The sequence below is a fragment of the Asterias amurensis genome, chromosome 3 (assembly GCF_032118995.1).
Source record: "Asterias amurensis chromosome 3, ASM3211899v1".
Lineage (NCBI taxonomy): Eukaryota > Metazoa > Echinodermata > Asteroidea > Forcipulatida > Asteriidae > Asterias > Asterias amurensis.
This window is the reverse complement of record NC_092650.1, coordinates 21,159,487-21,179,469: the sequence shown is the minus strand read 5'-3', so window position 1 is coordinate 21,179,469 and position 19,983 is coordinate 21,159,487. Positions and strand designations below refer to the sequence as shown.

At 40.0% G+C, this 19,983-nt stretch overlaps 3 protein-coding genes across 4 annotated transcripts in view; 1 reads left to right on the top strand and 2 right to left on the bottom strand.

The window, feature by feature from the left end:
• Positions 1 to 833: 833 nt before the first annotated feature.
• LOC139934557 (uncharacterized) lies at positions 834 to 5,459 on the bottom strand. Its single transcript, XM_071928816.1, has 3 exons — positions 4,987 to 5,459; positions 3,197 to 3,242; positions 834 to 1,720 (listed from the first exon to the last, which is right to left on the bottom strand). Exons 1-3 carry the CDS (start codon positions 5,308 to 5,310, stop codon positions 834 to 836), a joined length of 1,257 nt encoding a protein of 418 aa, XP_071784917.1. The 5' UTR covers positions 5,311 to 5,459.
• A 2,524-nt stretch (positions 5,460 to 7,983) lies between these two features.
• Positions 7,984 to 12,851, top strand: LOC139934960 (uncharacterized). 2 transcript variants are annotated; one of them, XM_071929392.1, is made up of 7 exons: positions 7,984 to 8,184; positions 8,779 to 8,931; positions 9,432 to 9,693; positions 10,113 to 10,192; positions 10,297 to 11,371; positions 11,557 to 11,636; positions 11,797 to 12,851. In XM_071929392.1, exons 1-7 carry the CDS (start codon positions 8,135 to 8,137, stop codon positions 12,782 to 12,784), a joined length of 2,688 nt encoding a protein of 895 aa, XP_071785493.1. In that variant the 5' UTR covers positions 7,984 to 8,134; the 3' UTR covers positions 12,785 to 12,851. The 2 variants fall into 2 exon arrangements, with proteins under 2 accessions (XP_071785493.1, XP_071785492.1); XM_071929391.1 differs by having other exon boundaries at positions 8,752 to 8,931.
• Positions 12,852 to 15,456: 2,605 nt separating this feature from the next.
• Positions 15,457 to 19,983, bottom strand: part of LOC139934979 (uncharacterized) — a 29,380-nt gene continuing 24,853 nt past the window's right edge. The window contains exons 6-9 of the mRNA XM_071929412.1: positions 18,848 to 19,012; positions 17,174 to 17,206; positions 16,388 to 16,499; positions 15,457 to 15,857 (exon numbers count right to left, since the gene is read on the bottom strand). Coding sequence (XP_071785513.1) covers positions 15,457 to 15,857; positions 16,388 to 16,499; positions 17,174 to 17,206; positions 18,848 to 19,012 — 711 coding nt within the window. The remainder of the gene's footprint in view (positions 15,858 to 16,387; positions 16,500 to 17,173; positions 17,207 to 18,847; positions 19,013 to 19,983) is intronic.

The following is a 19,983-nucleotide window of genomic DNA, read 5'->3' as shown; positions in this document are numbered from 1 at the left end:
AAAGTAGGATTTAAAACTTTGCATGGTGGAAATACGATATAGAAAGGTTTGCGGTAACACCATGTAATGATTATCTCCAATGAGGTGGGGTGGTTCTGAACCGTTGGATTCAACTCGACGTTTCGATCAGTATGCTCTGATCGTCTTCTTGAGAAATGGCATTGTACGCGTGTGTACTACGCGCTGCGCAAGACTCTCGGCAAATGATGGGTCTTAATATTACGGGTGCGTTCGATTAGCTTCCCCGGGTCGACCCCGGTGTGTGGCGGGTTTTTTTTCCAGGACGAACGTGTGCAGACAATTACCCACGTTCGTCCTGGAAAAAAACGCCGCCACACACCGGGGTCGACCCGGGGAAGCTAATCGAACGCACCCATTATGGTCCTCACTGAGGTAGACTTGACTCAAGTCCAAATCTCGTGCCATCGCCAGAAAACTATATTGTTTTGTGAAGCTCTAGATTCCCCAACCTGTTCTATTCTTGGGACCACTGTAGCTATATTTTGACGGGGAGTGTGCACTGCTACACGGCTTGTTTGCTAGTTGGCGCGATATGCTAACGGGCCTCTCACACGAGAAAGGGACTCGAATCAAGTCTATCACCGAGGGAACTGTTTAGGGCTCCTGACGTCATATGAAAGGGTAGATTGAGGCGTCATTTTGGGAAACAGGGTGCAGTTTAAGTAGAGCAGAATACCAGTGGCTATTATTTTGGCTGGTTAATACCTCATTCGGTTAAGCATAAACTATTATTTAAAGCAGATTCGTGAAATATGGTCACGTGTTATTATTTAGGGCAACGCGCCCTCTTTGTCACCTTCTTTGTCAAAATATTATTTCGAACACATCTGCGATGTCGCCGAGGTCGAAGGGCAACAGAATACCCGAGCAGTATCACTGGGTCTCGGTGTGTTTGCCACGATACCCTCGTAGCATTCGTCGTAACTGTAGTATCCACACCCAGTCGCAAATAGTTGAGCTTCTCTGTTGGAGACCGAGTAGTACCACCAACCACCCTCCGGTTGGCGGTAACCACTCAAGTAAGCCTCTTTCAGCTCGGCTAGGGTGCAGATGTGAGCCCCTAGAGCAGAGCAGGCACTCTCCATCCCCGCACGGTCTTCCTTAGCGTGCCGCTCTTGGGTGACGATGGGGTCTCGAAGGCTCACCAGCCCGGGGCAGCAGAGTGAAAGGGAATCCACAGCACTCCATTCCGGACAGCAAAATACACGAGTTGCTTCCGTTTGGGTAGTAGATACAGACACAACACCATCGTAGCAACTTGCAGTCGGCAATCCACAACCTTGTGCTTTCATGTGAGCGCTGGTGGTGTTGGGCAACTCGAACCACATCCCGACGTTTTCAAAGGGTTGACGATATCCTCTTAAGAATGCCTCTTTCAGCTCGACCAAGGTGCAGAGGTGAGCTTGTAGTGAAGCGCAAGATTCTATCATGCCATTACGGTCAGAGACCGCGAAAGTTTCAGTTGAGACAGTCGGAGCTGGTAGGTCTTGATACAGGACCCCGTTGGTAGTCAACGTGGTCAGAGCTAGGGGCACGGCGTACCAGAAGCCTGTGTCAGCGTCAGGCGAGTCGTACCGGTAGCCCGCCAAGAATGCCTGCTGAATCTCCCACGGTTGGCAGAGGTGGTAGCCGGCTGCCTCGCATCCAGAAGAAGCCATAGAGTGGTAAGGGTATGCAGGGTTTGTTTGACTTTGAATATCTGATGATAAATTATCAAATAAACTTGTAGTTTGTGATCAGACTTCCTTAATATTGGCAACACGTAATGTATCCTATACAACACACTTTAAATCACTGGACACCTTTGGTAATTGTCAAAGACTAGTATTCTCACTTTGTGTGGATTCAGGCGTGAATTTTATGAATATTTTGAGTGAGAAATTACCTCTTTCGCAAAAGTAATGTTACTTCAGAGGGATGGGTTTCTAAAAATGTTTTATACTGTCAACCACTCTCCCTTGCTTGTCGCCAAGAAGTTGTTATGCTATGTTGACAATTATTTTGGGACGAGTATTTACCAATAAGTGTCCAGTGATTTGAAGGGAATCTGTCTACCACCATTATCTATAAACCGTGTAATGTAAATCCACGGTCAACGTACAAGCTAGAAGCATTGTTCTAAATAAATGTCTTACCTGTACGCTTACGTATTAGGCAATTTTGTCTGCTTAGTTAAGCACGGACATTTTACCGTTAAGCAGCGCTATGAAATATTGGCCTCTGATTGGTTGGAATTAGCTTATCATGCTTAAAATTTGTAATAGTAAGTGAATGAGGCTTACTCCTTATGACCGACGAATACTGATACAAAATAAAGGAGCATTCTTCTGCAAACGAAAACGAATGACGCGTGTGATAAAAATGAATGAGTTTTTGTTTAAAGGGACACGTTGCCTTGAATCGGGAGAGTTCGTCTATGAAAAGCGTTTGAGCACTTTTTGTTAATCCCGGCCAGTTTGAACTGTGTTGTCTCTTTTCCTAATTCCATACTGTTCCCTCTCCCACCCCATTGACTGTCCTTACCCAATCTACACTCATCTCTCATCTAATCTTATACATGTTGTATCCAAACCTTGCTGTCAGTCATCCTCATTCAGGACCAGTGATTTAGTTGCTATAGTCTTTGTGACCTACATGTAGTTGTAACTTGTATACCCTGAAGTTAAACTTTTGTTTGCAAATAATATTGTTAATCTTTGTGAAATTGTACCGTTTTTTATTAAATGCATTATGATTGGAAGGATGTTTTTTTAAAACTGGAACATAATTATCCACACAAACATGACTTAAAACTGCTTGGTTTTCATTTTATTTTGCAAACTAACACGACAGCAATTTTGAGGAGTCAAACACTCTTACTCCACAAATTGGCGTGCCGTGTTTAGTTCACGACGCATGGGGAAAATGGTGCAATTTTGAGGCATGATTGTGTGGATCCTTAAATTCTACTTTTGAAACACGTTTCTGCCCATAAGCATTTCAAACTCTTTTCATTGACCAACTTGCCCGATGCAAGGCAACGTGTCCCTTCACAACTCTATTATTTTCACTTCCCGCTCTCAATTTTGCGATCAATTTGTATCGTGACTTATGGTTACATGTACTTTTTTGTTGTACATACAAAATATATTTTCACATACTTTTAAAATAAAACCAAAAAGAGTTTTTATCCTACCTTCCGATCCTACCCCTTTCATATGAAGCTGGCAGAAGACAATTGGCTGCAAGAAATGAAACAAATCAAAACCTAATTTGTTTTGAATAAATAAAGAGACACTAACTTCAAGATGGTTTAACCAGCTTTTGTACGCGACATTGTTTAATAATATAAAAAGAAATCAGCAATAACAGGTTGATTGTTATTTATTATTATTATTTAATAATGTAATTGTAACAACGTTGCACAAACTTAAACCCCAGATCCAATCTGTAAACTTTTGCAGCCGTTTAATCAAACTCCCGTGTATTAGATTGTTTTGTGATATTTGAAATAAAATTAGAAAGTGTACCGTTACCAGCATCACAGTTGTTGCTTTTAACTGTGTGACCCACTCTGTAAAAATGAGTCAGATGTCGCCCAATGCGTTAACGATTTTTTTTTTTTTTTTTTTTTAACACTTATTTTTTAGGCAATTAAGCTATGAACACATCAATTTTGTGATCATACTTTAGTCTAACTTGTATCCTTGTGCGCGAAATGGTAGTGTAAAACATCACTTTACTTGTATTTCGTTTTTAACAAAAAAATGATATACTGGCTAATTTCAAATGAGAGTAATTCAGCAACGCGATAAGACAATGCTGCTGGTGAGTTCTTTCCAGCCATGCATATTATTATCTCCTTTTTTTTTTTAAATTGTCAACATCTGACACAGACACTTTTCACAGAGTGGGTTACATAATACTAAAATGCAAACCGGTCAAAATCTTGCTCTGCGCTTTGCCTTTTTGCACATTGGCGCGATATGTTGCGCCTATAATTCAACAATCTTGGCGATAACTGAGATTTCCAATTCAGTTGACATCCATTTCCATACTGTCCAAAACACATCATTAGAATGCATATACAATGTAGTTCTGATATATTGTGGAAATGTTTTGTGTAAATACATATAAATTTAATTGAATTGAATTGAATAGCAAACAGAGTAGTTTAAAGGGAAGGTATACACGTTTGGTAATTACTCAAAACAAACATTAACTTAAAAACTGACTTGGTGACGAGCGTTGGAGAGCTGTTGATGGTATAAAACATTGTGGGAACGACTCCCTCTGAAGTAACGTAGTTTTTGGGACAATGGGAATTGCTCACTATAATAATAAAAGACTTCTATAGCTATAGAAGTCTTTTATTCCTATCTGAAAGCACCCAAATTCGTCTAACAAGGGTGTTTTTTTCTTTCATCATTTTCTCACAACTTCGATGACCGATTGAGCCCAAATTTTCACAGGCTTGTTATTTTATGCTTATGATGGGATTCACCAAGTGAGACCACTGCATTTTGACAATTACCAAACGTGTACCGTGCCTTTAAGAATCATACAGTCAAATAAAATGAGCAGTATGGAGGCCTTTTTGGTAAGCCGAGGCTTGTAACAATCAGCCTGTGGACAAGATAAACGGACAAGATAAACGGACAAACAGATGATTGGATGACGTAACGTACACATTTAAACAAAACAACTTTAATCAAACGATTTGTCTACAAAACACAGCCAATACTTAAGTGCATTTCGTTTACGTTTCGACTAGTATCACAAGTCATACTAAGTTGATAACTTAATAAGTTGATAAAGTTGACAAGTTGATATTTTACCAGCCTTTTCTATGAACTTCTTTCATGATGGAACAAAACAACTTAACATATTAAACCAAATTTATGAGCTCTTCACATTGCACTGCTCGTCAATAAATTCTAAGTATCTAGTGAATGTTTCAGAATGAGTTTAAAAAGAAACATTTACCTCTTCCGGCCCGTAGTAGCTACCAGTCATCTCAGTCACAGCGCCCGGGTGTTGCGACGCTGTAGCCCCGTTCAGCTCACACAGCTTTTCCCGCTCATAGTAGTTGATAGACATACACCGTGTATCAGACATGCACAAATTGCCACAGCTGATTGCCGAAATGCCCGTCAAGTTACGGTATCCATATCCGTGTAAGATCCGATTGGCCACGCCACTGAAGTACAGACTTCGAGAGGAGGCGATGGTTGCGTCTTTGCAATGCTTAGCATCACCGGAGGAAAGGCAGGTCATGATCAATAACATGATGAGGCAAAACATCTTCATCTTCTACTGGTTATTGTTTATTTAATATTGTTTGTTCAGAAGCAAGTTCAATCGCATTCAACTTTCGAATGGTCACGTTTATTAGTAAACTTTAGAAACGTTTTCACAAAAAATATAAATGAGGAAACATGAGAACATCGCGTGGGACAAGAATCTCATGTTCACCGTGCTCCCTCGGACAACGCTGTGAAATCTCTGATGGATCTAGTGACTATTGGATTTTGTCGTCCAATCCAAAAGACGAAGAGTGGTGTCAATAATAATTAGCTTCGCTAACGATCGCAATCGGTCCCTCTCATTAATTGTGCATGATATGGGGCCTTGGATCACTATGCGGCAAGGTTACCAGTTAACCAATTCATCAGTGCCCACTCTCTAAATGCAAAAAAAAAAAATACTTTGTAAAGAGCTATTTGAGGGACAACCCCTTTTCGGTGGTCTTACACTCTGTTAGACTAAAGTGTTCTTCTTGTGAGTGATATTTCCCTCTGTCCTGGTGTGACACCCTTCTAAAAGAGTGAAATAACCACCACTCAGCCATTATAGGGACAACTAAAAATGTGAAAAGTTGTGTTTTTTTACTAATTTACATTTAGAGAACATAGAGCAGAAGATACTGCCTTAAATCTCTGCTTAGCAAAAAATAAGCTGGGTGCCAGTCACAAATTGCGCACGTGACAAGGCATTTTGGTTGGTAACCTCATTCTGGTTAGCATAACTTGTATTTGCTTAGCTCATTTCGTGTGCTTAAGCAGCTCTTTAAAATTGGGCCAGGCCTTACAGAGAGACATTGATTGACTGGTCGGTTAGTAGAAATGATCAGGTTCAATTCCGTCTAAAAGGTAGTCTTGGTTCCAAGACCATTGGTGTTGCGCGGTCACTATGCACGTCAAAAACTGTACACGCTTGTAATGAACGAACGCTAGTGGTCGCTCTGTTTCTCTGATTTAGATCTCATGGCGAGATCTTAAAATCAGAGAAACAGAGCGCCCGCTAGCGTTCGTTCATTACAAGCGTGTACAGTTTTTGCTGTGCATAAACGGAACGTTGGTTGTGTGTGACCGCGCAACACCAATGGTCTTGGAACCAAGACTATCTAAAAGGCGTCTCAAGACACTGGACACTATTGGTAATTGTCAAAGACCAGTCCTCTCAATTGGTGCATCTCAACATAGGCCTAGGCATAAAACAATAATGAAAGAAAAAACACCCTTGTCACACGATGTGGTGTGTTTTCAGATGCTTGATTTCGAGAACTGAAATTCTAAATCTGAGGTCTCAAAATCAAATTCATGGAAATTTACTTCTTTCTCAAAAACTACCTTACTTCAGAAGGAGCCGTTTCTCACAATGTTTTATACTATCAACCTCTCCCCATAACTCATTACCATGTAAGATTTTAAGCTAATAATTATTTAAATATATTTAGAGTAACTACCAAAAGTGTCCACTGCCTATAAAGACCTGCTTGAACGAAAATGTCAAGTTGTGAACATTGCTGAGTTTCACTTAAAATGTTTTCAATGAGTAAGGAAATCGATTCATATGATTTATATAGATTTCAATTGTAAGAATTATTTTAAATGCCCATATCCAACGCTTTTCTGAGAGATTTGCGAAAAGCACCGTTACGTAACCACTCTCAAAACGTCATAGTTGGGAGCTCCACTTTGTAAAGCCGCTTTGTTGCAGCGTGGAGGTATGGTATAACAAAGCAACAGACATGACGTCAGCGGCATTGTCCTTTAACTCGCGCCGTCAACGGCAGAAGTGTTTTTAGTTTTTCAAAACCTTTAGGTTGCTGGGGCCTAAATTTTTAATCCATAATTACGAAACATTCAGAAGTGTACACATATCAAAATTTCATTAAAATTGTGAACAAGTTCATCATAAACAAGTTAAATTACTATTTCCGTTTGAAAACATTCAGGTAGCTGACACAAAAACTGTAATTATAATACCATAGAAAACCTTTTGGAATAATTAGTCTCTGATGTTGCTTTTATTTGAAAAGTCCAGCCGTCTATTTTATTAAACTCTTCCTAAACTTAGGATTTAACTGAGGACTTTGACAAGCTAAGTTCCGGCAACCGTAATCAAAGACGTTAGGACACAATTGACCCAACATAAGTTAGGACGAGTAACTCGTCCAAATTTGAGATAAGACTAATCCTAGCGTTTCGTGAAACCGGCGTATTGGGGGTACATTAACCAATACGCAGCATGCAAATAACTTTTCTAGTAAATATATGAGATGGGTTGGCAAATGGCAAAAAGTGTTGTATGGTGTGGATGGTGGCTTGACGCACCAGGGTGTGTATAATGCGTCATATGGGCCAGCCACTGCAAGTGGTGATGGGGAACTAGCGCCCATAATGACGTCAGATGGCCGCTGGATGACGTCAATGCATAAGGTCTGTAGGATGCGGCTGCCTCGTGCATCACAAATGCAAACGCGTTAAAACGCGCCATGAGCTGTCTTGTCAACAGCAATGCACCAATCAACAACACTGTTTGCGTTACGTTGCTAGAACCATGTGCGTAAAACAGTTCACTCGCGGTTCCTGCGTCACACTACTTGACAGCCACAGAAACATTCGATTCATTGTGACGTCACAAGGTAAAAGTTTCGCGCTCTCACTCAAAAAGAACAAGTTGACATGTGCGTGCAGCTGCATGCGATACATAAACACAACATGAAGCACATACTCTCTGTTCTTGTTTTAAACTTCGTGTGATAAACAGGGATTTTTGTGTGCTACATTCTTCGAGTGTATCCAGCGAGATTTTTCTACGGAAGATTCTAAAAACTTGAAAAGCGAAAATGATTACAGTTCTACGATTAGCCGAGCAGCTAATGTCGGTGGAGTACCGGTAAGCTATTGTTTTAATTTATTCACTTCGTCGAATTATATAGTGTTCTATAAACATCAAATCCTGCCAAACGACTCCTGTGTAGATTTACATAGCTCATTATTGATATAATGTGGATGAAAAGTACGGACTAGTAGTAAAAGTAAGCAAACAAGCAACCAAACAAAACGTAATTGCCAATTGTATGCTTGACACCAAAATCTCATTATTATCACACATTGTTGACTAAGATTCAGAAATAACGTTCACATTCAACAGCTGGAAGTGTTTTGCACGTAATAATTCTTGTTTTGTTTTTTGAGTGATTGTTCGTATCTTGTTCTGCTTTTTCTTCCTTTTGTTCCTCCTTTTATTTGGGTTGTTTGGATTGTGTGCTGTTATTTGCACACTGACCCTGTTTACAAGATTTGTACGGACTTTGTTTGTTGCTAGTGTTTAGGACTTTTATAAATCAAATTTTCGTTATTAAATTTAATTATTTATCATATGTTTTTTTGTAAAAAGTACACAATATGGTAAGCTAGTGTGACCAATCGAGGTATACGTAAACGTTTCCTTGCAACACAGATTGATATTGACCTACTTTGTTAACAGCCGAATATTACCATCGCGGTTGACTTCTACTTCCGATCAGCTGTTACAGCCTCCCACCCCAAAGACCACGCCCCCACTTTCAACTTTGTTTGAAAGTCAAGATGAAAAGGCTTGGTGCCTGCAGTGTGAGTCAAGTGTCGATGTGATAGACAGGTGAGTGCACTAATTCACATGAGAGTCCTCAGCTCACCACACACACACAAGCTTGCAACCGTGGGCATCATTATTGGGCCTCTTTTGTTTATACTTTTTAGCAAACAGCTCCCTTGGTTTTGTTACGTTTCCCAACCGTGGACCTTTCCCGAACCGTCGACCCTACATAGATATCTTTTGTTATAGGATCTCGGTTTAATACTCATACAGTAGTTGATTGGTAAAGGCAATTATTATTTATAACTGTGGGCAGTTCAAAAACTAAAACTATTCTACAGTTATATCAAACATTTCGAGGACTTATTCTAACTTGGCAGCCTGTTAGGGCAAACTATAAAACATGTAAGCAGCCTTTTGTGTGTTACCTCTACCGACTCATTCAAATCTAGAAAACGCTCATCTATTTTTAATTAAATGTTTATGTGCTTAGCTAGAAACGCCAGTAAGCACCTTGATAAATTTTATTACTGTTATTATTAATAAATATTATTTGTATATAGATCGATTGAACCCAATCAATCATACACCTCCATTGTATACAAGCTGCACTCTCCGTACCAAGATGCCAGCATTTCTACACTGTCTCATGACCTTGAGGATAGCATCCTTACCAGCCAAATCGCATCATCAAGGAATCATGTTTGTGATGGGATCAAGATAATCCCAAGAGATAATCTGCAGCTTTCTCCAACACCTCTGCTTGATCGAGGAAACTCAGCCGTATCCCCATCATCTCCTCAGGAATCGACTTCCAACCAAGAGGTAGGAGGACTACTTCAACTATTCAATTCAATTCAATTCATTTCAACTAAATTCAATCACTTCGTTTCAATTAAACTCAATTAAATTCACACTTATTTCCACTATTAACACGGTTCCACAGATTACAAAAATTATATTGTAGCGCACATTTACATCAAAGACAGAATAAGAATAAACAAACAAGAAAGTGCTTGGGGAGGCAAGGCTCTAAATAAGCCAGGTCACTTGTAGCGGCTTGCCTTCATCAAACAAAGTACATTACAGAGGCACATGCTTAAAGGACAGTACAAAGACGAAACAATCAGATAGACAAAGAGACGAACAAACATCTGGAGAAAATTACACCATTTGACATCGTAATGATAACCACTCTTGTCTAACATTTATGAAACTCATTTTCTTTACCATTTTTTTTCCAGGGATTGTTGAACGAACATGAGATCGCCAAGGAAGTCTTGCAAAGACTTAAAGCTACAAAGGCCTCTTTTGACAGAATCAGGTAAGACAATAACAGCTTGATCGATAAATTACGTCAAAGTTTTCCACTTTTCGATTGAGAAATCGATCCCTCTGATTGTGTTTTATTTGTTTTTCTTCTTGAAGTGATGGAATTCAATCGGGAGAACTTTGGCAACAGGAACTACAACGTGCTACCGGTCAGTCAATGCCCAAATCAATGCAGTACCAAGTCTCTAACCATGCAGGGCAGACATCGTCTACCCCACAAGTCACACAAACTCTACAGCCTGTCTGCAACCATGCAGGGCACACATATTCTATCCCACCAGCCACACCAACTCTGCAGCCGGTCTGCAACCATGCAGGGCACACATATTCTACCCCACCAGCCACACCAACTCTGCAGCCGGTCTGCAACCATGCAGGACACACATATTCTATCCCACCAGCCACACCAACTCTGCAGCCGGTATGGAACCATGCAGGGCACACATATTCTACCCCACCAGCCACACCAACTCTGCAGCCGGTCTGCAACCATGCAGGACAGACATATTCTATCCCACCAGCCAAACCAACTCTGCAGTCGGTCTGCAACCATGCAGAACACACATATTCTATCCCACCAGCCACACCAACTCTGCAGCCGGTCTGCAACTATGCAGGGCACACATATTCTACCCCACCAGCCACACCAACTCTGCAGCCGGTCTGCAACCATGCAGGACAGACATATTCTACCCCACCAGCCACACCAACTCCGCAGCCGGTCTGCAACCATGCAGGACAGACATATTCTATCCCACCAGCCACACCAACTCTGCAGCCGGTCTGCAACTATGCAGGGCACACATATTCTATCCCACCAGCCACACCAACTCTGCAGCCGGTCTGCAACCATGCAGGGCACACATATTCTATCCCACCAGCCACACCAACTCTGCAGCCGGTCTGCAACTATGCAGGGCACACATATTCTACCCCACCAGCCACACCAACTCTGCAGCCGGTCTGCAACCATGCAGGACAGACATATTCTATCCCACCAGCCAAACCAACTCTGCAGTCGGTCTGCAACCATGCAAGGCAGACATATTCTATCCCACCAGCCAAACCAACTCTGCAGTCGGTCTGCAACCATGCAAGGCAGACATATTCTATCCCACCAGTCTCACTAACTCTGCAGCCGGTCTTGATAACTTCATCTCCAGATCAACAGGTAGGACTACTGGACACAAATGTTTTAAATAGGTGTATTTGTTAGCTGTATAAAGTTAGCGAAACCTCAACTTTTGTTATCCGAAACTAAATATTGTAAAACTGTATATTGATAATAGTTCGATCCTTGTTTGAAAATTGAATTAGTCTTTGGTAATTATCCTTTCATGCTGATATTTATTTCAGGGAAAAGTTCAGCCACGGAGAACAGTCAATGGAGTTATGCAGAGGTTTAGCTCCATAATGGCAAAGCTCCACAGTATAAGGTAAATCTTTAATTAACTCGTCATTAATTGAAGAAAGACTTAGGAAAACGAGCAGAAATGAAGGTGCAATCAGCGAAACTAGTATAAAATATCAAAACTATACACAAATAGCAGTAAGAATAATAACCCAGAGTTTGACGTTGTGTTTTGTTTTCTACAGGAAACAGATGGCTGGCTCAAAGACCCCATCAGAAATCAAAGCAAAGAACCAAAAGAAAGAGTCATTAAGAACAGCAGTTGCTCAGTCAGCAACAGCCCCCGGTCCTTCCCCAAACTTGCCTCCCAAACCTTCAGTTATTCCAATCCTTCTGGAGAATGAACTAGAAGACGTCTTGAGTCAAGGCTACCCAGTCTGTCTCGGCAGTGGGGCGCATGGAGAGGTCCATCTCAAGAGAAAGATTGTAGATGGTACTCTGGTAGCAGTCAAGAGACTGAAAGATGTTCAGGATCCCATAAAAGCAAATCAAGAAATGGTCACAGAGATCAGAACCATGATGGCTGTGCAACATTCCACCGAATTCAGTCGAGTTTTAGGCATCATTGATCAACAATCATTCGGTGTTGAGTTTGTTGGAGACCCAGTATCTAAGACATCCACAGATCTTCACACTGTATTAACAAATCCTCCTGCAAACTTAAAGACAATGGACTGGATTCAAATATGTCTTGATCTATCAAGGGGACTTCTTGCATTACATGATGCTGGCTGGTCTCACAATGACCTCCATAGCGGTAATGTTATAATATGGCGCGATGTTCACAGGAGTCACAAATGGTCGGCCAAAATTATAGATCTTGGACTGGCTACACGGCTAGATCCTCCCCCTCCTTTATTCACATATGACAAGTCATGGTGCTATGATAACTGTCCACAAATGCCTCCAGAAATCATAGAGGGCGTTTGTCATCATAGCATCCGAACCGACGTCTACAGTTTGGGACATTTGTTTAATATTATAACAGATAAGAAAGCAGAGTTGTCTTTCATCAATGACATTGGTGAAACTTGTCTAGGGTTGAGTCAGAGTCGGCCATCGCTGCAATCCATTATTCAGGATGTAGAAAGATTTCAGTCTGAGACTTTGAAAAAGATTGCTCAGAATAATGCCGCTAAAGGGCGAGCTGCAAAAAAACTCAAAGTTAAATAAATGACATGCAACACTTTTCAACCCAGAAGGACAAATAAACAAATGAAATAAATTTATCCGATATTTTGTGTACATTTTAAGATATTATTTTTTGAAAGAAAACACTTGTCAACTAATTATATAATGAAAATGTCAATAAAAACTAAATTGTTGATAAACCATTGTTCTTAATAATTTGCATTGTGTTTGCTTCGACTGTTGTCCCACCCGCTCCGAATGAAAACGTTTAATAGTTATAAACCACTGCAACGTGCCCTAAAACTACTCACAAGGCCCATTTTCATAGAGTTTTTTAGTACAAAAAAGCGAAGCAAAAACATATCATGCTGACCAGATTAAGGTTACCAGCCAAAATAACACGTTCAATTCGTGATTGGTATCCTGCTCACTATTGCTAAGCAGGGATTGTTTAAAGGCAGTCGATACTATTGGTAATTACTCAAAATAATTATTAGCATAAAACCTCATCACTTGGTAACGAGTAATGGGGAGCTATTGATGGTATAAAACATTGTGAGAAACGGCTCCCTCTGAAGTGACGTAGTTTTCGAGAATTTGATTTCGAGACCCCAAGTTTAGAATTTGAGGTATCGAAATCAAGCATCTAAAAGCACACAACTTTGTGTGACAATTTGGTGTTTTTTCTTGTATAGATATCTCGCAACTCCGACGACAAATCGAGCTCAAATTATAAAGACACTGGACACTATTGGTAATTGTCAAAGACCAGTCTTCTCACTTGGTGTATCTCAACATATGCATAAAATAATACACCTGTGAAAATTTAAGCTCTATATTGGTCGTCGAAGTTGCGAGATAATAATGTTTGAAGTTGTGTGCTCTGAGAGGTCTTAAAATCAAATTCGTGGAAAATTACTTCTTTCTCGAAAACTGTCACTTCATAAAGAGCCGTTTCTCACAATGTTTTATACCATCAACCTCTCCCCATTACACGTTAAAAAGTAAGGTTTTATGCTAATAAATATTTTGAGTAATTACCAATAGTGTCCACTGCCTTTTATGAATTCTTTAGTTTTATGCTTATAGTTATTTTGAGTAATTACCAATAGTGTCCACTGCTTTTAATGAGTTCTTTCTGCTTTTAAGCAGCTCTATAAAATTAGGCCCAGGTCTTGAACATTGATATCTCTCGATACGGAAACAATGGCCATCTCACAGATCACTGCGTGACAAACTCGGTGTGGCAGGAGACTCTGTCGTCGCACCCCCCCCCCCCCCCCCAACGGCCAACACCACCCAAGTTAAATGCCTTCGACTTCGAGAAATCGAGAAATCAGAAAAGGACCGAGTATACCAGTGCTTACACACATCGGTGTAAGGGTATAACCAAACAATATTCTTTATTCTGATAGTCTTGCGCGTCATACACGTCAATGTTGTTTGTCCCTCCTACTTTGTTATTCATTGAAACAGAAGTAATACTGAAGTATCAAATACCTTTAAACTAAACACAAAACAAAGATGCATGAAATGGATCAAGTGGAATATTACAATTTCCTTTATTTTGAATCTTTTGAATACCACCATTTCAAAAAGTAACAATGGCATAGATATCATCGGTGAAAGTATTAATAAGAAAAAAGGACGGATTAAAATAAAATAAAAACGTTGATCAAATCTGTAGCGGCACTGGACACCTTTGGTAGTTGTCAATGTTCACCCCTGAGACTGGTAGAGGTGGCAACGGCCCATGGACAAATAGTTGATTGTAGCCCACACCTTAAAGTGGCCTTCAGGCCTTGTGTGTCTGGCGACATGCATAAAATAAAAAAAATATGCTTATTTGGCCTCAATTGGTCATCGATTTCCAATACCCAACTTGGCCTCGTTGGATGTGGGACACAGAAGCACTACAAGTTTCTTACTCACACTGAAACATGGCTGTACATTTTGCAATAACGAATATTACTATAATTTTACAGATGATAGATTTTGAAGACCGACAGTAAACAATACAAACTCTTTCTATTAGCCATCACACATTTCCAACCGGTACTGCTACACTCCAGGGCCCAATTTCATAGAGCTGGTTAAACACAAAAGTAGCTTAGCACAGCAAAATGTGCTTACATGCCAAACTATCATGACATATGCTCAATTTGTGACTGGTATCCTGCTCAATTCTGCTAAGCAAAACATAAGCAACACATTGTTAAGCAACATTTTCTGTTTTAGTAGCTCTGAAATTGAGCTCAGGCCCCCCCCTTCATACAACCCCGCCCCCTGTGATACTAAGTTTCTTCTTTCAACATCTTGTTAGTCTTTCTACCCCTCCCCCTTCATACAACTCCCTCCCCCGTGATACCAAGTTTCTATTGTCAACATCTTGGTAGTATTTCAACCCCTCCCCCCCCCTTCATACAACCTCGCCCCCTGTGATACCAAGATTCTGCTGTCAACATCTTGGTAGTCTTTCAACCCCCCCTTCATACAACCCCTCTCCCCCCGTGATACCAAGTTTCTGTTGTCAACATCTTGGTCGTCTTTCTACGCCCCCCCCCCCTTCATACAACCCCGCCCCCCGTGATACCAAGTTTCTGCTGTCAACATCTTGGTAGTCTTTCAACCACCTCTTCATACAACCCCGCCCCCTGTGATACCAAGTGTCTACTGTCAACATCTTGGTAGTCTTTCTACCCCCCCCCTCCCCTTCATACAACTCCCTCCCCCGTGATACCAAGTTTCTGTTGCAGCATCTTGGTTGTTTTTCTAAAGTCATCCTCCATAGTCGCAATCTTTCTCAACCCATCCGTAACATTGTCCTTGTAGTGGGTATGGCCTCCATTCTGCCTCTCAACCACAGAGGGACCCTCCCGCTCTGCCTCCTCTTGGTCAAACAATGAAAACTCCTCCTCCAGCGCGGTGAATTTTGCTTGCAATTGTTGGGCATTATTTGAACGACCTTCCTGTCCTTCGGTCATTTCAAAGATGCGGTTGGAGGTGGCTTTAGCTGATTTAGCGCGGGGTTTGGTCGCACTACTAGAAGGCTTCCCTGACACTGGTCGGGTGGTCTCGTATTTCAGAGGTCGTTCCCCTTTTGTGGTTGCTATTACTGTTGAAAGAATAAATTCTCACAATGAGTTATACTATCAACAGCTCTCCATTGCTCTTTACCGTGTCAGTTTTGATGCTAACAATTATTTTGAGTATTTACCAATAGTGTCCAGCGCTTTTAACTGATCTTCTAAGGTCGGCTATCTGGCAACTATTCAACAAACGATGTCAAATATGGCACTGGATATTATGAACATCAGGAGTATCATGAAAAAGTTGCCTGCTCTGAGAACAAGAAGTTATCAAACCTGTTGAGGGGCCAAGTCGAAAACACAAAACCAAGTTCATAATTCCTGCAAATGTGATGCAAATTTTGACGCCACAAATTTGCAAGAAAATAATTTGTGTCCGTTAACTTATGCTGAAATATTCGCTGCGAAAACAGCCATGTGATCACATCAATGTCAAAAATCACTTCGCATACGCAGGAAGTATGGACCGGGCTTAAAAGTAAAAGTGAAAATAAACACCGTTTTTTTTGGTTTAAGATAGAATTTGACAAAAGGCATGAATTATTTCACATCTTACCAGCACTTTTTGGTCTCGTCCTCTGGTTATCGGTGAATTTCTGGTGCCCACTGATTGGACGTTTGGGCTTGCCCCGATCAGCCACAACATAGCTGGCATTAAAAAGATCAGGCTGAAGAAAGATATAAACAATGCTTTTTAATTATCAAGAAGATAATGAACAAAAAACTATTACAAAATCAAAGAAAAATAATGGCTGTGAGTTTTTTGTGAGTTTTCGTTAGTATGCAAACCAGTAATAATAATATATAAATATTATATGAACAATGAATTTTGCATCAAGCCGATTCAATTTTAAGGACGTCAACAAGCACTATGCATCTAATAATAAAAATAATAATAACAAATTCTGATATAGCTCATTGCACAATAACCATATCAATGCGAATTAATTTGCAGCTAGCCTCTTCAACTTCAAGGATGTCAACAGGCACTATGCATCTAATAATAACAATAGTAACAAATTCTTTAAATCGGCAGCAATTTCAAAAGTGTTTAGTTTTCTTTAGACACACAGTAGTGAAATCAGTACCAATCTGCGAAAATCTGTCTCTGATAATAATAACAATAATAATAACAACAGTCACAAATTCTTTTAATCGGCAGCAATTTCAAAAGTGTTTAGTTTTCTTTAGACACACAGTAGTGAAATCAGTACCAATCCGCGAAAATCTGTCTCTGATAATAACAATAATAATAACAATAGTAACAAATTCTTTTAATCGGCAGCAATTTCAAAAGTGTTTAGGTTTTCATTAGACACACAGTAGTGAAATCAGTACCAACCTGCGAAAATCTGTCTCTTGCTGCTTTAGCATACTGTAGAAACAAAGACAAGTAGAATCTTATTGGTAACTGTCAAGAGGTGACTTTTTTTTCAACATAATTTAATCATATTTGTTCTTTTAATTTGGTATTATTGAATTACCAGTGGAGCCCACTCAAAAAAGTTTTCCCAGGAGTTGTGCAAGTATTTAATTTATTCAAGATTGCTAACTATGCTAATGTTATGCTCTGTGCTAATTTTATGCTCTGTGCTCTGTGCAGACTGTGCATGGGAGCAGGCGTGCTTGAATGACTTTGAATTGGAACAAGTATGTGTGTAGAAGGTATAGGCATATGCTTATTTGTCTTTGACAAATAAAACTAAGGCAGACACTGAGTGAACTTTAACCAACTGGGGGTAAGGATAAAACCCCCAAACTACATGTATACAGTATACAGTAAACTCTTGTTATAACAATGTGGTAGGGATTGGCCAACTTACCTTTTACAACTGAAATATTGGTAAAAAAGGACAGAAAAACAAAGAAACACAAAGCAGAAATGAGACAATTACCTCTTTCTCTGAAATTACAGTGCTCTTAAGTAGGTTTTTATGTTCATTAACTTAAGGTGTGAGTACCAAAACCAAACCCTGCCTGAAAAGGGTTAGAAAATGTCAAAATGAATTTAAAGGTGTCTGTGAGCCCTTTTTCACACGATTTTATGACAAACATTCACACGAACACACAAATCGCTATTCCAACATTTCCGTCCCTCGTTTATGTGAGATCACACTGTTGTTTATTTATCTTTGCCACTAACCCATAAATACGCTTGCCGTAAGCACGGAATACCCTGCTTCCGTAAGCGCTGATTCTGTGCTTACGGTAAGCAGAGCCATGAAACTAGGCCCCGGTGATGATGAATACTGCTTGATAGTTTGTGCATTTGTAATTGTTGTGCAATGCTTGGGACATTTGTTACCATGCCAAGTGCCGTTTTACACGACTGATCTCAGCGTTTCTAACCAGGGATGCAATTTTTTAAGGAGGTCTTGATCCCATGTGTTTTTAACTCTTGTCTGTGGCAATTTCATCACACGGATGCATTTCACATAACGCAAATTTGCGATTAAATGACACTGATGCAATTTTGTTCCCAACGACCATCATTATAGAAAGCTTGTGTGATACAGGCCAATCTTGTAAATATTTTCAACGTGTTAGCGTCGCAACACTACTAGCCAACGACATGTAACAAGTACAATGTCTGAGGTTAAAGACACTGCACACTATTGGTAATTGTCAAAAGACCAGTGTTCTCACTTAGTGTATCTCAACATATGCATAAAATAACAAACCTTTAAAAAGTTTGAACTCATATGGTTGTCGAAGTTGCGAGATAATATTGGAAGAAAAAACACCATTGTCACACGAAGTTGTGTGCTTTCAGATGCTTGATTTCGAGACCTCAAAATCTAATTCAGAGGTCTCAACATCAAATTCGTGGACAATTATTTCTTACTTCAAAACTACAGAGGGAGCCGTTTCTCACTATGTTTTATACTATTACAGCCCCGTATTACTCGTTACCAAGTGAGGTTTCATGCTAATAATTATTTTGAGTAATTACTAATAGTGTCCACTGCCTCTAAGGTTTTAACAAAAGTACACGACACGTTTTGCATGCACTTACTTCTCTGTCTGCTGTGGCTGCATTAGCAAGGTGTTCCACCATGTTGGTTGCCATGGTAGGATCAGGCTTGGACGGACGAAAGTCTGTAGGATAGTCAAACTCCGTCTGGTGGAGACGACTTGGTTTTGAAGATTTGGGTCTGGAATTCCACGCACTGTGAGGCTTCTGCGGTGGATTGATACAAAAAGTAAAATACAGTTGAAGAAAAACGAAAGAGGTTAGGGAAAAAATTTGATCATAACTTTATGTTTTCAATAAAAAGTTGTCGTCATAGCTTTGACATCTTGAGATGAATATGAGAATAGTTCAGATATTGTCTAATCTAACATCTCAACATTTGAGACTAAAGTGATGAGATGGCACTTCAAAAACATCTCTCAAAAATATAGCCATCAAACACTTAAAAAGGTATTGTGATTGTAAAGGAAAAGATGTTTTTTGTTGTGTTTTCGACTGCATAAGACTGTCTTCAGCCAAACACAATTGATTGTATTTTTTTTTTCATTACATACTCTGTGTGTGTTCAATTTCCCCGCTTCAGCAATAATGCCCCATAATTAAACATCAGTATATTGTTGATCCGTTCGCCCTTGGTGGACTTGAAAAACAAAAGATTTATTACCCACCACCAAACTTTCTCTAGCTACAACCCTGTTGGTATGACACTAATCCAGAAATGATTCGCAAAGGTTTTGGGTTCAAATCCCTACCCATGTAATATGCCTGTGATTTTTGCTATCAGAACTTGTGAGCGTACTGAGAGTACGGTGCTAACACATATCAGTGTACCGTATTTTCCTGCGGATAAGACGCGTCTTATCTGACTTTTTAGACCCCAAAAACATCGATGCGCCTTATCTTTCGGTGCGCCTTGTCTGCTGACGATTTATTTTCTTTTGGGTGATCACTGCGTGAAATAAAAAGTACCTTTTTGTCCATTATAGATGGTATATATGTAAAATCAAAATGAATATACTTTATCCCTGATGCAAATTTAATGTCTATTAAACTAGTCGCCCTAGTCGCCCAGCCGTCGATTTCACAAAACTCTTTCTAACTTAAGACTAATCTTAGCATTTACGTAGGACGAGTCACAACCCTGCACTGTAGCATGCACACCTTAAGATTAATCCTAA

What these genes read in the sequence shown, in the direction of transcription:
- LOC139934557 (XM_071928816.1), bottom strand. Translation starts at nt 5,310, where the DNA reads ATGAAGATGTTTTGCCTCATCATGTTATTGATCATGACCTGCCTTTCC. An exon ending in GCTACTACGGGCCGGAAGAG is followed by an intron (nt 3,243 to 4,986) that starts GTAAATGTTTCT and finishes CATTTCTTGCAG; the next exon opens with CCAATTGTCTTCTGCCAGCT. An exon ending in GAAAGGGGTAGGATCGGAAG is followed by an intron (nt 1,721 to 3,196) that starts GTAGGATAAAAA and finishes ATTTATCATCAG; the next exon opens with ATATTCAAAGTCAAACAAAC.
- LOC139934960 (XM_071929391.1), top strand. Translation starts at nt 8,135, where the DNA reads ATGATTACAGTTCTACGATTAGCCGAGCAGCTAATGTCGGTGGAGTAC. An exon ending in GCCTCTTTTGACAGAATCAG is followed by an intron (nt 10,193 to 10,296) that starts GTAAGACAATAA and finishes TTCTTCTTGAAG; the next exon opens with TGATGGAATTCAATCGGGAG. An exon ending in GCAAAGCTCCACAGTATAAG is followed by an intron (nt 11,637 to 11,796) that starts GTAAATCTTTAA and finishes TGTTTTCTACAG; the next exon opens with GAAACAGATGGCTGGCTCAA.